Source organism: Silurus meridionalis, chromosome 8 (genome assembly GCF_014805685.1).
Source record: "Silurus meridionalis isolate SWU-2019-XX chromosome 8, ASM1480568v1, whole genome shotgun sequence".
Taxonomy (NCBI): domain Eukaryota; kingdom Metazoa; phylum Chordata; class Actinopteri; order Siluriformes; family Siluridae; genus Silurus; species Silurus meridionalis.
In genome coordinates, this window is record NC_060891.1 from 3,616,764 (window position 1) to 3,634,402 (window position 17,639).

At 37.9% G+C, this 17,639-nt stretch overlaps 1 protein-coding gene across 1 annotated transcript; it reads right to left on the bottom strand.

The window, feature by feature from the left end:
• Positions 1-1,332: 1,332 nt before the first annotated feature.
• Positions 1,333-17,621, bottom strand: gpr137c (G protein-coupled receptor 137c). The gene is made up of 7 exons (XM_046855343.1): positions 16,833-17,621; positions 7,355-7,404; positions 6,043-6,277; positions 5,654-5,803; positions 4,675-4,800; positions 4,349-4,473; positions 1,333-3,216 (listed from the first exon to the last, which is right to left on the bottom strand). Exons 1-7 carry the CDS (start codon positions 17,220-17,222, stop codon positions 2,952-2,954), a joined length of 1,341 nt encoding a protein of 446 aa, XP_046711299.1. The 5' UTR covers positions 17,223-17,621; the 3' UTR covers positions 1,333-2,951.
• Positions 17,622-17,639: the final 18 nt, after the last annotated feature.

Genomic DNA, 17,639 nt, shown 5'->3' on the forward strand with positions numbered 1-17,639 from the left:
AAGCATACTCCATGTGAAACATCTTCCCAGAAGAGTGGAGGTTACTATTCGAGCAAGTCAGAAGTAACTATGCGTGATACAATATATGTAATGTAAACCTGAAAACTCTGAACTCCATACACTCCATAACACACTGAAATATGGTGATGAAAACATCATGCTGGTCTGAGTGCTGTTTTTTTTTTATCCTTGAAACTCAGGATTCCTGTTAAAAGTGAAGAATGGAAAACATTTTCGATCCCAAAAAAAAAATCTAATCAAATAAAAACAGTGCAGTATGATTTTTATTTCATTATTTTTCTTGGTAGTGCTCACATTTTAAAACTATGAACATGGATAAAAAAAAAGGTATTACATTCATCAGGCATGAACAAAAAAAAAGAAAAATCGAAAAGAAAAAGAATTTCTCAGTATTTCTAACAAAGAAAGAAGAGCGGATATGGTCGTTATTACCGAGACCCCCATTGCGCGAACGTGTAAACCTTGCAAAACCGAATGCCGTTCCTGTGCAATAGTTCAAGGTGATTGTAGCTGCATCCTTTCACCTGTGTTAAACTTACAAACAAAAAAAGCTTCACACACACACATATACACACACAAAACTCAGAAATTAATACACTATTTTGCTCACAAACCCTGTGGAAGCCATTCATAAAGAAAAATCAAAGCATACAACTTCTATAAAAGCCAATACTATTGTGGATTCAATCATAGATCGAGAAGAAGGAGATGATTCATACAATCATGATTGCGTTCACTCAACCGATTGGCGATTTTTTTTTTCTTTCTATTCACATAAAACATTTAATGCAAAACCAAACATGGGGAAAGGAATGAATTGGATTTATCAAATGTAAAAAAAAGTCCCCATTGATTTAGACTGAAAACTCATGGTGTGCAACATCTGCTTAGTGCAACATCTACTTGAATCACCATGCAGCTAAACTTTAGCATGTTTTATACCACAAGGTTGTTCATTAGCTTTCTCAACGAAATGGATTTGTTGATTGAAATTGTTGCTACTGAAGAAAGAAAGAAATTAAACTTGAACGTGACATTTGATTAGCATTAATGAAAGGACTCTCCAGTGTCAGTGAAACGTTATAAAGCAAGAACCAAGTTGTTTGGTGAATGTTAAATATACGTGTTATTTAATAAATCAAACGTCACATTCGTTAGAAAATTCAATTTCTGTGGTAAAAGAAGAATGAAAAAAAAAAAAAAAAACGTGTTACTGGAAAATCATCAGGTTTGTACATAAGTCCTAAGAGGCCATGCATTATATTTTTCTCTTTCTTCTTTGTCATCACAACTCCCCCCCCCCCCCCCCCCCCCCCCCACGAGTTCTCAATGTCAAAACCTGTTTTCTCTCAACATAATTGTATTGTAATCATTTGAAATGTTTCTGATGTATATCATGAAGTGCTCTTTTGCTGAATACACATAAAAGGTACTTTATCATGAGGAAACAAGAAAGAAAAAAAATGATAATGCATGGCCTCTTAGGATTTCTGTAGGTTTGAGATGCACATCTTATGTTTTACACTGTACCCAGTGAGCGGCCATTATTTTGTGTGCGATTCCGCTGTTAACTGGTAGCAAGCCTGATTGTAATTATGTGAATGACTACTGATAAACATCCCTAAGCCCTGCCTCCCAATGCTAACTCGTAGTGCTACACCAGAAAACAAATTAAAAGAGTTGCAATGGAACTACATTATGAAGCTGTGGTGCAAACGAATAAATAAAGAATGTAGAAAAGGACGCATCTGTGTCGGATCAAATGTTCTTCGTGAGGTGAAAGTTTTTTGGGTCAATCTGATTAACCACCAATATAATGAAAACAGAAAGGTTACTTCAGCTTGGACTCAGTTTGCTGAAAAGCCTGTAAACACAAATTTAAAAAAAGGGGGAATTATGGCCACTGTGACTGCTTATGTACAAACATTATGCACTAAAAATATACGGCCGCACCAATCAATTTTGATACAGCACTGATGATCAGCTGACACCAGATAGTGATGTTTGTTGGTGAAAACATCGCGTTTCATGATTTGCTTTAGGTAACACAAAAGCCTGATGTGCAAACGGCCATTCATCTACCAAGCAATCAAGTGGCAGCAACCCAATGCATCAAATCAAGCAGATTTTGGCCAAATAATTCAGGTAGTGTTTATCGGAATGGGGAGGAATAATGCGATTTTAATGCCAGACTGCTTAAAGAACCTCAGGTACACCTGGATATCATGAGATTTCCACAAACAGCATCATTATCTCTTTGTAACCATGGTGAGCTGAGGAATATGTCAACAATGGAGCACTGCATCAGGTTCCACTCCTGTCAGCCAAGAGCAAGAATTCAGGCAAGCAAAATAAGCAATACTTGGAATCGGATGAATGCGGCTCTAAAGAAAATATATAATGGCACCCCCATGTTAAATAGTACAATGCGCTTACTAGTGAGATGTTAGTACCATTAATTCGGTCGCATACACACTTATACATTCATTCACATGTCATAAAAATAGATCTTTCCAAGAACATTCGTCATATCTGAAGATTCGTTTGAACATTTTCACGTCTCAAACGACGCGTCATCGTCTTTACTGTTTATGCTAACGGTCTATGTTTGACTTCTCCCTTCACGCCATCCTGAAGAACACTTTCAACCCGTGCTCTGAAAGTTCTCAGTACAAGGAGCAGGCTCTTAAAGGTTGGAAACCAGAGGAATTTTAGGACATGGCCATGCTGAACCCCATGAACATAAAGGAATTGTGCAGATCAATTATTGGTCCTCATATTAGTCAGATCCTTGGGAAATTAGCGATACTACATGGGGAGCACCGAATGACCTTCTTATTATCTCGCATCTCTCCAGTCCCTTTTTTTTGAGCCGCTGAATATTTGAAAATACAAAGAGGTTTTGAACCATACGCATCTCCTGCACCTGTCTAAGGTCCACAGAGTCTTGTCCGTTCCGTTTCATACTCCAGACTGGTGGTTGAGTTCTGTGGGGTAATGTAGTGAGTCTGAGAGCTGGAGTAACAGTCCTGTGGGGTGGAGTAGTAGTTGTGGTGATGGCTGGTCTGTACGCTCCCATAGGGCAGGAGCAGTGGAGCAGTGGGGGTATGAGGTGCGGTGAACGTGAAGCTTCCAGTCTTCTGGATGGACCCGTACCAACTTGCGCCCAGCTGAGACGACGAAGTCATCGTACCGCTGCGGAAAAGAGTAAGACGAGAAAAAACAAGGAAGGGCGTTCCTTTATATGAACGATGTCGTTTTTTACACTCGGCTTAAGGCTGCTGATTCAGCAGTGATTGCATTTCAGTGTGGCACTACTGCAAGACAGTAACGAAAGGGAATTTTAATGTGACAGGGAATTGCATCTACTACTTTGGCATTACTTTTGTGAAGGAATTTTCTCTGCATTAAACATTACAGTCGTGAGCTTTGAAAGCACCAGGCAAAATCTAAATAAACAGTTACATAGTTAAATAGTGCTTACAACGTGCTCACATTAAGTTACACAGTGTATCAATTGGACTTGGTGTCTTCTTAAATGTTGCTTCTACAATTTGCAAAAAAAAAAAGGCAGAATGAAGTTATTGAAGTTGTACAGTGTCTACAATTATACACTGTTAATATATGCTTTTTCTTTCTTTCCATGCTTCCTTTCTTCCTTCCTTTTTTTCTTTCCATGCTTCCTTTCTTCCTTCCTTTTTTTTTCTTTCCATGCTTCCTTCCTTCATTCCTTCTCTTCTTCCTTTTTTTTTCTTTCCATGCTTCCTTCTTTCCTTCCTTTTTTTTCTTTCCATTCTTCCTTTCTTCTTTCCTTTCCATCCTTCCTCAGATTTTTAGCTGTAATGTTTTTATTCAGTTTTAGTTCCTTCCTTGTCTTTCCTTTCCTTCTACTTTCCTTAGTCCCTTCCTTCTTTTTTTTCCACTTTTCTCTCTTTCCTTAGCTCCTTCCTTCCTTTTTCAGTTTTTTCTGCTGTAAATGTTTTATCCAGTTTTAGTTCCTTCCTTCCTACCTTCCTTAGTCCCTTCCTTAAATATTGTTTCCTTTTTTCCTTCTTTTGTACTTTCCTTAGTTCCTTCCTTCCTACTTTCCTTAGTCTCTTCCTTCCTTTCTTTATTCCCTTTTCCTTTCTTCCTTCTTTTCTTAGTCCCTTCCTTCTTTCTTTTTCCTTCCTTTCTTAGTTCCTTCCTTCTTTCTTTCTCTCTTTTTTCTTTCTTTCTCTTTCTTTCTTTCCTCTCCAATATTAAATGACCCATTATCCTAAGTATTGGGCATTTTTTTGTACATAAAAAAAAAACAACATTTTCTACTTTTACTGTGTGTACAAACCTTCCCCTTTCACTCCTGGAGCTGATGCTTCTGGACAGGTCATCGTCACTATCGTAGCGTCTTGGATTGTCGAAGAAGTACGCCCTGGAGTTGAAACTGTGGCTGTGGATCATGCCACCTGGTGCCTAAAAACAAAACAAAACAAAAAAACATCTGTTGGTCTCTGTGGATTTTTCCCACTCGACTGAGTCAAGGCCGATGTGACTCATTAATTCTGTCTGACAGGACTAACGCCGTCCCGCAGAGCTTAAAAGAGAAGATTTGTGCGGATCGTCACGGAGGAAACGCCTGGCAGCAGAGTAAGAGGAAGAAGTGGTCCATCTCACCAGGTTTTGATTGGGCCGCTGAACTCTGAAGAACACCACGAGGAGGGTGGTGGGGACAAACTCCCAGAAAAACAGAACAATTCCGAACACCATGTAGGCCTTCCCGCTGATCTTCTCCACATCAGTCTACAAGCATGCGCACACACACACACACACACACACACACACAAAACACATTAGAAGGATGCAATCTAAAAGCATAACCACAGCAAAATATTTAATTAAATAATGAGTCAGGATTCCAATCTATAAATCAATAATTCAGAAATGAAATTAAAAAATTAAGAAATAAACTGTCTCGTAATTCCAATCTTATATTTCACAGTCCATATCTCCAGCATTTGTGCATACTGATGTGTTGAGCCTCTTTAAAGTAAATCTTAGCTTAAATGTTATTTATTTCAGGATTATTTACAATCCAACACATTAGCATCAATTTATAAAAATTTTTAGTTTGTTTGTTTGACATCTTTTGAGGTGTCTTTGTTTTTTTTTTTTTTCTTCAGTATCTCCATCACTCAGGGCACAAAGGCCATGCTTTAAAACTCTTCTCTTTTCTGGCACCAACTTGCTGGAACATATTTCCAAACAGGTAAGACACAAAGATCTAGCTGTTCCAGGAGTACTTTAATTAGCCCTTAAAAAAATTAATGAACAAAAATGTATAAATAAATAGGATTTATTTTAACTCGTTTCTGCTTGTGCTGTTAGCATTTCGACAAGCAATAAAATGCCAGCGGTGAACAGAAATATGTTCACAGATCCTGGTTGCCAACATTTTCCCTCCCAACATGAACAGGCAATGAACAGGTGACATGCATTGATGTTTAGAGACTTTAAAGCACTATTGTAAGTCGTGGTGGATAAGAAGGGGGGGTTGCCATACGCCAGAAATGTAAATACTCAAATGACAGGAGAGTCTGATTGATTTTGCTCAGCAAGAAATGAATTGAAACTTGAACATTGCTGGAGAAGGTACCTGGTCGGAGAAGCTGTACCAGCCGTAGCTGAACGGAGTGGCCCGGTCTTTGGGAGATACGGCCACTATGGCGAGATTATAGCACGCTCTCGATGTGTACAGCAGCACAACCGCTGCTCCGGTGGCTGTGGCCTGACACACTGATGTCCCCTGAAGCACATGAAAACTTAGTCGCTGGTTAAATAATAAACGGTCCTTTGCATTTTCTTTTATCTTTTACTGCATCTTTCATGTAAATTCAGTAGAATTTACATTCCCAGGAATTTCTTACTACACCTGTATATATTCCTGAACTGGCAGTTCGGTCAGGCTAGCACTCGAGAAATTAGCACAATGACAAGAGGATTTTATTCCAAATAACCTAGGAATTTCCTCTTGCATCATCGTACCTTCGACTCCAGATAGACGTTTGCCGAGGACATCTTGGCAAGTTTACAGATGCAGGTGGCAAGCGAGATGGCGCACAGCACGAAGAGGCTGTCGTTGATTAGCACACGAGCCAGAACTATGTGCTTTGCATTGCTGGCTTCCATGTTCTTCTGGGTCAGCACCATAAGAGAGCATGTAACGTTCACCACCAGGAAGAAGAGGCTGATGAACAAGAAGGCCAACTTCAGCGGCGTCCTTTGAGGAGACAACTTGTTAAGGGAAGGACTCCAGAAAACAAATTCTGTTGTTTATTTGTACCATATTAGCTGACCAGCTTTATGGTACATATACACACACATCATAATAGTTGTCAAAATTAACAATACAATTTTTTCCAACATTTAAAACTTAGTTTATTAGGGCACCATCATATCCTTCAATCCTAACTTACAGACAGCACAAATTTCAGTCCAGAAAAAGTCACATGACTAAAGGCCTTCTTTGCCTAATCTGTTGGAACACAAAACTTTCAGTGCCTTCCAATCATTCCGGAGCCGTTTGTATCATCACCGTCCCCTTTATTTATTTATTTATTTATTGAGTGGGAGTGACACAAAGAACCAAAAAAAAAGAACTAAAATACGTCACTTTAATGACTAATTTAAGATTTGACACCTCAAAGTTCCATTAAGTTGAAAGCTGCCCAAATAGGAAGTAAACTTCTTAAGTGTTATTTCCCAAAATAAGCATGGATACAAGGAAGGGAACAATTGAATGACACCCAACCAATTATTTAATCAACTAACCAACCATTGAACAAACCATTCAGCCAGCCAACCAACCATCGGTCCATCCATCCATCCATCCATCCATCCAGCCAATTAGAGATAAATCAGCCGTCCTTGAGGTTTCTTATAGTGGTTACATTTAAGGTCACACTTGTCCTCTAAGATGAAGTTGGAAGACATTCAAGTAATAAAAAGGTGGATGGTTCTAACACAATTTGAAAATAAGTTATCTGCAATATTATAATCATTTGATACTCAAAAAAGTATTTTAATCCTTATCATGATAGGGAAACATCCATTTTCTTTCACCTAATCAGTCTGTTCTCAGGTTTTGTCCGAGCGCCAGTCCGTCTACAGTCTCATGGTGCATCAGTCTCATCAGTTTCAACCATTTGTTTTGTTTCATTTTGTCTGACTGCACTATTGGTTTTGTAGTTGTTATCTCATGTATTTGATCTGTGATCAACGGTCCGTGCCAATAATTCAAGGAAAAACAATGTACTGGAAGTGACATAAGCGAGTTTGAAGGTTTCATAGCACTTACTTGTATTTGCTGAGTTCTGGGGAATATTTCGCTTTGGCTTTACACATGATCTGTTAGATAGAGAGAGAGAGAGAGAGAGAGAGAGAGAGAGAGAGAGAGAGAGAGAGAGAAACTTTATTTGGTTAATTTAAAGTAACACCAGAGCAGAATAACCAAAAATAAAAAGTTTGTAGCTATTTGTACAGTAGGTGTTGATTTGTTTTCCATAACACCGGTCCGGAAAGTAGTTCCAGATGCAAGGCAAATAACTGGTTCATATCAAACCCCCCGTTCTAATACAGTACCATGATGATTTATATGGTTACGACTTACATAAGGACTTGTTAAACACATCCTGAACGTGGATTAATAAATATGTGTAATTGTTTATATGGTGAATTGCGCGTAGTATGCGAAGAGTAGCATTTTATAAAGGAGTCTCCAGTGTCAGAGTGGGAGACACTACACATTATATAAAAAAAAAAAAAAACTTTCCAGAGAGGTAAGAAAATGTTAAAAGCTGCCATAATACAAGTGATAACAGGAACAAACCATTCATTGCATCTTTGTTTATAGCGATGTTTAATCAATTAAACATTGTTAGTGCTTTCAAATGCTTGGAATACATCAGTATGGTGCAGAAAATGAATCAACAGTCCTTCTTTTTTCAGCTTCTCCTTCTTCTTCCTGGTGGCTCCATTCTCAGCATTCTCCTACCGATGTACCCTATGTCCCTCCTCTGCACATGTCCAAACCATCTCAATCACACGTCCTCACCTTGTCTCCAAAACGTCCTACATGCGCTGTCCCCCTAATAAACTCATTTCTAATCCTGTCCATCACAGTCACTTCAAATGAAAACCTTAACATCTTCAGCTCTGCTACCTCCAGTCTTTTACTCAATGCCACGGTCTCTAAACAACACAACAGTCCAATTTTGATTATTTACCTACAATGCCCCTGCCTTGTGCATTTGATTTCTTATCCAACAGTTGTTGACAGAAAAAAACAGCACATCTGCTTACTTAAGAAAATAGCTAAAGTGATACTGTTGTGTACAAAACAAAATCATTAAAATCAATGGAGTTTGATTCTCTTTAACCAGTTAATCAAAATCATATCATTATAAACCCAGATAAACGCCTGGTCCACAAACAGAATTGCAGCAGATTTGTTCAAACAGAATCGTCCGTACTGGCTGAACAAACATTTTCTGCAGCGTGGTTGTTACAGGACTGCTCAAAAAGTTAATAAAAGACTTGGCCTTCTTAACAAAAGCATTTGATGTCCTTACAGTGCTGGTTTGACTCACATGGTGCCGTGAACTTGTCCTGAACCGCTTCCTCTATCCGCTAATAAAGAATGTAATGGCTTAAGCTACGGGAGATCTTGAACAGATCCAGCACTCTGAGACTGATTTAAAGCCTTCTGCCTGAAATTTCCTCACACAGCAAAGTTATTCAGACAAATAAACACAATTTTATCGAGGTTAAATAAAGTTACAGTATGACAAATCCAGATGATGTACTCATCCAAATACCCTTAAACATGTTCTGGCCCAATACACTGCATGTACTTTGGTCCAATTTGTTGCATGAGTTCTGCCAAAATTTGACAAATCAACAAATGCGTTCGAGTTGAAATTTAATTACAGTAGGACAAATACAGTAGAAATTCTCAACCAAATTTGTTGCACATGTTCAAGCCCAATATGCTGCAGTGAAAGAATGTTTCCTCTTACAATACTTAATCAGCAGTTTTAAAGAAAAAAAGAAAAATGCAACAATATTCTTATTTGCATGTGGTTAATCTCAGGCAAAAAAACCAACACAAAAAGGAGAAGCAACACATTTTTCACAGACCATTTTTTGTTCCTGAATGCAACAAAACTCTGTAGAACACTTTCAGGGACATGAAATGCTGTAATGGCTCTGATCTGGTAGTGTACAAAACCAGACGAGACGTGCTACTTCTTCCAAGATGGTGCTCAACACTGAAACTTGTATTAACAGGACATGAGTCACAATAACTGCCACCTCTGCTTTTTACTACTTTGTGCTCTCACAACAATATAATAAAGCCATGAAAAATCTGAGAGCGCTCCTCTGAGTCTTTCCCTGTTCTTTAGGGTCCTATATCTTTCTTGTCAAATCTCCAATTCAGCTCACTCATCTTTACAGAGGAAGGGTGCCAATAACTCCAGATCTGATTGTAGATTAGAAGTCAACAGATTCATAGTTTTTTGCCTATTAATCTGCACCAATACTTGATTACTTTAAAAAAAAAAAAAACACATCGATAGTTTTTCAGGGTTGCGTTACTCAGAACAAGAGCGGCCTCTAGAGGCGGATCACTGATGCCACTTGTTTATTTATTTATTTAAAGTGTTACTTTTTGTTTCAGTTTGTGTCTTATGTACCCTAAGATTTATTAATATAATTAAAACATTCATATATATTTTAAAAACTATCGGTTGATTATCCGCAAGTACGATCCTCCTAGCGATCAGTATCGGTCAACCTCTATTGTAAATATTGGAAAATGGAATGAGTTATTCTCAGAAATATAAACCACATCAGGATTTTTAGTAAAAGTACAGAATGAAGTACATAATGCATGCTGTAAATAAATGATTATGTACATATGAAGCCAAAATCCATTTTCACGGCACCAAAACCTATTGCTAATAATTAATCAAAAGCGCAGGACAATCTGGAACAGTAGTCCATACTGACACAGCTGCTGTGTGTTTAATGCTGCTCACAACACATTTTTTAAAAAAGGTACATCCCAGTGACAAAAATGACCAGACTATAAGCTAAAACTCTTTCCTAAGCATGTCTTAAATCTACTAAAGCAGGTCAGCACTTGGACTCCATAGTTAGTTTTTTAACTAAATAGTAATCCCTACTCGGTCTTTTCATAGGGTGCCATTACTTTTGTCCCACTTGCCTTGCTTAAATGTGTATTGTTTTTTTTTTTTTAGGTTTAGATCCAGTTTTAGCTCAAGTGTCGTGCAAACCAAAAATAAATAATAAAAAAAAAAAATCACATGACCTAGCCTCCATTTTTTATTTGGCCATACAAAAACAGAAACGTTCCCAAAATAAACAGTGAAAGTGTACCGAAGGCTGAGACTTCCTGAGAGAGAAGAGAGAGGAGGTTCCCTTGAGCATTCTACTTTCACTGAGAGAAAGCTGCAAACACACACACACACAAACACAGAAATAAGGTCAGCACACTGGCCTGCTGCTGAATGTGAGCCTCATTCGGCCAAACTTAGCCAAAGCACGAGATTCAGAGTTCATGCCAGGAAGAGAATGAACACAAAACTGTGAAGAGAGAAAGACAGAGAGAGACATAAATTCTGTAAGTTGGTAAGTACATGAGATAGTGAGTTGGCCATTGAGTCAGTTTGTCAATAGTTAGTGACTTAGTCAGTAAAAGTATTGGTTAGTGAGTCAGTTTGTCAATGCATGGGTCAGTAACTTAGTGAGTCACTCAATGTGTCAGTGAGTCAGTCAGAAAATCAGTCAGTGACTCAGTCAATCAATGTATTGGTTAGTGAGTCAGTCTGTCACTGTATTTGTCAGTAACCAAGTAATCGAGTCAGTCATAAAATCAGAAGGTCAGTCAGTCTTTGAGTCGGTTGGCATGCCAGTGACTCAGTCAATGTATTGGTTAGTGAGTCAGTCTGTCAAAGTATTGGTCAATAAGTAAATAAATTACTCAATGTGTCACTCAATAAATCAGTCAGAAAATCAGAAGGTCAGTCGGTCTTTGAGTCAGTCATTCAATATATCGGTCATTGTGTCAGTCAGGTGATTCAGTTATTCCGAAAATAGGCTCTATGGCACATCGTATACAATATGAATATAGTTGAATATGTCTCGTTTGATTTACTCATTTCAAGCGTTCACGAATTCTCTTTACATGCAACCCAATAATCCTTCAAAAAAAAGAAAAATCCAAAATGAAAAAAAAAAAAAAAGGTTTACATGACCAACTAGGTCCATTTTGATTTAAATTTCTATTCAATTAAGGGGAGATGTCTTATTTCCTTAAAGACAAAACACATTCCGTGTCACATGATTTATGGGACATTTGCCAGATGGTAAACAAGGAAGCACTTCCTCACTGACCGGTTCAAAAAGGAAATTTTTGCTCAGCCTCAGCTACATCACTCCAGTTTATAATTGGCCTCGTGTAGAGTTGTGCATGGAAGTTTTTTTTTTTTTTTTTTTTTTATTTCATGCACACAGATCGGATTTTTATTTGTACTTCACTGTGATTTTTTTTTTTATTCTTTTAGTTGGTTGTACAAGGATATAAAAGTTTTATAAAACTTGACTTTTCCTTTGGCCAATTCCTTTGTTCTAATCAGTTTTTGGGAAGGTTTTCCAATCCAAAAAAAAAAAGAATTTGCAGCCAGAAAAGCATTAGTGAAATCATGCACTGAACTGGCAAACCAAACTTCACAATCAATGACATTAAAAACCTATGCTTTGTGCAGTCATTTTTATCACCACATTATCTGTGTAATGCTGCTTTGGGACAATGTTCATTGGTAAAAGCGCTATACAAATAAAAAGGAATTGAATTTCCATTAAATGGAAATGCTACAACATAAGAAAACAAACTATACAATTGTGCACCTTTAATGTTGTTGCAATAATGTGGGTATTTCCTAAAATATAAGCAAACTCAAAGTTTAATTTGAGCCACAACTCTAACCAGGCAGGTACTGAGGATGAATGAACGTGGTTTTGTTGAAAGGATCAAACGCGATATTTTTTATTTTTTTGCATCCCAATGCAAACTCAGCCATATACCTCAAGATTCTTTCCAGCAAGTTGTCCAAAAAAACCTCCATGTACTGGTTAGTTTTCCTCTTGTGAGTCAAACATACTGCATTATGCATACTGTAAAACAAGAAAACCAGGAAGGAAAAAAAAAAGAAAGAAAGAGAAGCAATGATGCCCCAGGGTAACACATGACAAACAAAATGCACGTGATCAGTAAACACAATGTAACACAGAAGTGTGAGATTCTGCTGCTCTTGGTCTGCTTCGCCAGCAATTCATTTACTCCTCTTTGTCATTTTTTTTTCCTCTTTTTTGACCAAACAAAAGTGAGCAATTTGAAAGGAATAATTATTAAATTACTAATCCACTAATCTTTATTAAAAACATTTAAATAGAAAGAATTTACAGTATTTTGAGTTTTTCTGAATGGGAAATGCAAAAAATGTAAAATGTGAATGTAAACCTACAAAGTGATCCAGATTCAACTCCAAAAATCTCTTGTGGGTATATATTTAAAATAAAACTTAAAACTTGAGATCATACCCTGTGCTTTTTCCTTTTAATTTCCCCCTCATTCCTTCTACAACCATGGACCATTTGACATGTTTACAGGATCAAACTCATTTTTTCCTGTTTGCCTCTTCAGCTATCAGGAGAAAGAAAGAAGCAATCCCGTTACCACAAACCTCTGCAAAGCCTGAATCACGAGACCGAGAGTCTAAGAGGATTTAACCACGGCTCTCTTTCCGGTTTTACTTCTGTTTGAACATGATAGCCTGGCCAACGGTGTGTACACAAGTACAACGTCCTCGTGCCTCAGAATCCTAATGTCCACAAAATCCTGAATCCACAGACACCCCGCCTCCGAGTGATCCAAAATCGATACATCAATCCAGAGTAAAGAATTCATCTGTCATATGGTCATGGTGTCGGACGTGGTCAGTGTAAAGGTTGAGGTTGGACAGATTAAAGAAACGATTGAAATGTATTCGTTCGGATGTGAGAAACTCTTCAATCTATCCTTTAATGAATTTTGCGAGACACACAGACCCTCAATTTGGGGTCTCAGCGAACATTTGGGAAATGATTCTGTGCTGTGAGAAGGCATGCAACCAAAAACAACAATCTGTCAAAACCAATTCCTCTGAGATCTCCACAGTGAAGCATGGCGGCGGCGGCATCATGTTTGTTTTATGTTGGAGGACTTTTTTTTATACCTTATATAGGTATAGAATGATATAGATGAGTTGTTAAAGTAATTAATAATAAAATCAAATATAAACATTTAGGGAAAACAGTTTAGAGTGACAGCAAATACAATTATATTTGCTAGTTACGTACAACGTTACGAAACATCCATGAAACGAAGTTGTTCCTGTTATCACTTGCGCCGAAGCAGCTATCAAGCAATTGCCTTCGCTTTAACATTCTTCATATTTTCTCTGCAAAGCATTACGATGAAAAACTATGACGCGTTTTTTGTTACCTGGAAACCAAAAACATCCTCTGTAACTGGAAAATCCTTCCATCAAATTCGGTAAGCATCTAACAGAAAACATTTCCGCTTCAACAACGTTAGATTTTACATTAGTAAACTAAATAATTATCGTTAGCCTATGTTCGTACGGAGCGTACAGAACGAGCTGTTGCTACAGAAATGCTCACGAATGAGGATTAACCATTTCCCAACTGTATTTTTTGTAAAGAATGATAAACTATAAAGCCCACAGTTTTAGCCTTTTATTGTTACATTTGAGTGGAGTAGCTGAAGCCAAGTTAGAGAGATCCTGTGCATCACTACATTGCAATTTAAATTTTCATGAAATCCCTACCTAATAAAGAGCTTATTATATTATTTCAGCATCGATCATTTACACACATAATAAGCAGCATTCTTTGTAATCAGAGGGAGCACTGACGAGCCCAACACAGCATGTAAAAATCCCTCCAGGTTTCTGAGGCAAACTAAAATGCTGATATGTGCAAGTATTATTCTGATATGCAGCCTGCTCCTGTGCACTCGTTGGACTAGTTTTATTTCAGAACAGGAGCGTATGGTGTTTTTGTCTCAGCACGTCTCTCACACACACACACACACTTTTGTCAAGGCTGCAACAACACAATGACATAATGCTTCTGCATCGCCTCATGTGCAGCCTGCAGCTTTAAAAACTGAGTGTTTTCCCCCGTCTAGACACCAAGACAGACACTGGAACCTGGAACTTCCACTTGATGTCCAAACAGCTGAGTCACTAACTGACATCAAACAACTTCAAAACCTTCAAAATTGTCTTAAATGAGCACTTCTCCATTAAAAGAAACTGTAAAGGATCTATAACATTATTTCTGCTCAACAGCAGTTTATTAAATGCAATAATTAATTGACTACGGAGAAAAGATTCGGTCAACTTAAACTTCAGCGATGAAAACCGACCAAAAATGGCTAAAAAGGGGATTTGATGAACCTGTACACTGATTCATAATGCCATAAACCGAGATGTAAAAAATACAAATAAAGCTTTAATAAAATCACTACGGCTCTCCTGAGCAGGTCAGTCTGGTTTCACTCGGATTCACACCGTCCCATATGCTGACTGCGTGCCACGGAAACGCTAAATAAGCAAAGTCCTGCCTGATATCTGGCCAGCGAACCAGGTCGGAGCCTAAACACAGATCACAAGTAAAAGTTATTTGAGTTTGCAACACCCTTACCACCCCTTTTTAATTTCACATACATAGTCTCCAGTTTTGAAATTTAACAGATTCAGAGATCTGTACCTGCAGCTCTCAGGGTGGAGATCACAGGTATGGGGTCATTGCACCACAAATAATCCCCTGAGGTTGTAATTACACTCGTTACCACACCTTAAGACATCGATTCAGATCTTTTACCACCCTGAAGTTGATTTTTTCATACACCACCACATCCCGGCGTCTATTATTCCTCTTGCACTTATAGAATTGAGTGCTGGTGTCGATTTATATTCTACAAAAGTAACTCTGAGGTCGATCCGAGTACAACGCAAACCCAGGTTTATATAAATGCAACTAAATTACTACTACCCCGATCCACTAATTCCACATTTACTCCCTATTCGCTGTTAACTCCTGGGAAAATGTTCCACTAGATTTGTGATCGTGAGGAGGCCTCAAACATCAATGACTAATACCTATATTTTTAATTACACTAGTAAAACTACGAACAATACTAATACCACAACTTCTACTTAAACTACTACTAATGATCTAATTTAACTATTACTTATACTAAAACTACTCCTACTACAAATACCTACAACTAATACTAATTTCTACTACAACAGTACACTTACTACAACTTGCCTCTAACACTACTACTAGTAATAATAATACTCTTACATCTCCCTCTTATACACCCCACCACCTGCAGGTCTTCCCTCACCACATCCATTACTACTCCTACATCTACAAAGAATATTACTCCTACAAGTATGACAACTACAACTACTCCTAAATTCTACTAAATACTTCCAAAACTACTAGTACCACATTACAACAACCATCACTCCCACTAATACTTTTAATACCACTACTAAAACTATATTTCCGCTAATAATAACAGTAACAACAACTTGTTACTAACACTACTATTATTACGTCTACAAGTACTACTAGTACTCCTACCCCAACTACCACTACTATTGCTACAACTATTGTAACTTCTACTAATACTCCTATATGTACTACTACTACCACCAAAACTAATTCTACTACTAATAATAGTACACATGATACAACGAATGACTATAACTTGCTACTACTCCAACTACATTTACCAAAAATACACCTATTAATAGTATTACAAGTACAACCAGTATTACTACTATTACTACAATCAATTCCCGAATCTTCACAGTGAAGCATGGCGGCGGTGGCATCGTGTTTGTTTTGTTTGTTATTTTTTGTCAGCAAGGTTGTGGGAACGTTTCTGTTGCGTCTTGGCCAATGTTGTCTGGTTAAAACAAACCTGACTGCATTAACAGCAGTTTTACCCTGGTATATAGCGAAAGTTAAATTTGACCTAAAAATAATAAAGAAGTATATTTTTAATTTGTGATGTTACTTATGTAGGGTGGGCATGTGCATTTGTGTCCAAAATATCAGAACGCACACTATTTTTCCTTTAGGATGACTTTTTATACCTTATATAGGGTTAGGGTTAGATATTAGATATTATAGATAAGTTTTTAAAGTATTTATTAATAAAATCAAAGTGGAGTATGAATTGGATATAAAGATTTAGGGAAAACAGCTTAGAGCGATATCGGTATATACAATTATATTTGCTTGTTACATACAACGTTATGAAACAGAGTTGTTCCTGTTATCACTTGCGCTGTAGCAGCTATCAAGCAATTGTCTCTCTTGATCTTATTGCTGATCATATTGCTTATTTTTCTCTGCAAAGCATTACGATGAAAAACTATTAATACAACTACCAATATTAATTCAACTACTAACAATAGAACACTTACTGCAACAAATTGCTAAAACACTAATAATAATAATAATAATAATAATAATAATAATTATTATTAATTTCTTGAATTGTAAAAGTTTGTATTTGTTGGTTGATGTCTTTAGTGTTTGGATGTCTCTCTAAAAGTGCAGTGTGTCAGAAGGTGCTGGTCAGAAGAAGCAGGACTTGTGCTGACCTGAGCGAAGTAGAGGTTGAGGAGGCAGAGGGTGCAGAACTGCAGGCACACGGGGAAGCAGTAGAAGAGCCAGAAGGGCAGCGGCTGCAGCTGACTCGCCTGGGCCATGTTATTGAAGTAGAAGGAGAAGAGTGTGGTCCTGAGGGCCGACCAGAGCAGGCACAGGAAGAGGAAGACGCTCCGGTAGCTGAGGCGTTTGTGGCCGTAGTGCAGGATGAGCCAGAGCTGCGAGTAGATGAAGAAGAAGAGCAGCGCGTAGAGGAGCGTTTGCACGGCCGTGAGCGTCAGGTCCAGCGCGGCGCCTCCGTCCTCCTCCTCATCATCCTCCTCATCTTCATCCTCAGCCGTGAACGCGCACAGGCGCCGGAGCTGATTCCCAAGTGACAGCATGTCGAGCGATGGGATCTGGAGAAGGTCGGATTTAATTATGAACGTCCGGCTGTCCTTTAATTCCGAGATGATCCTGATTTAAAAAATGATCTACAAACTTTTTATGGGTCGAAATGAATCATGACAAAAATTATGACCAAAAGAGAAAAAAAGTTGCACATTAAAAACTGGGTAACGAACAAACTACGAAGGATATTTATATAAAACAAAGCATAGATAAGGAATTTTAAAACAGGCAAGTTAAAAACAAACAAACAAACATGTACAGGGGAAAAAAAAAGGAGCTCAGTGCAAAAAAACAACTCCAGCTGAAAAAAGAGACGAGCGCAATCAGCTGGGGGAGACTGCAGTTTAAGATACGCCCCTTGTCCAATCAGGTGTAGCACGCGCACGTTAAACGTTTCCCCTTAGCCAATC

What these genes read in the sequence shown, in the direction of transcription:
- gpr137c (XM_046855343.1), bottom strand. Translation starts at nt 17,222, where the DNA reads ATGCTGTCACTTGGGAATCAGCTCCGGCGCCTGTGCGCGTTCACGGCT. An exon ending in TCAACCTCTACTTCGCTCAG is followed by an intron (nt 7,405 to 16,832) that starts GTCAGCACAAGT and finishes TCTATCTAACAG; the next exon opens with ATCATGTGTAAAGCCAAAGC. An exon ending in ACGTCTATCTGGAGTCGAAG is followed by an intron (nt 5,804 to 6,042) that starts GTACGATGATGC and finishes CATGTGCTTCAG; the next exon opens with GGGACATCAGTGTGTCAGGC.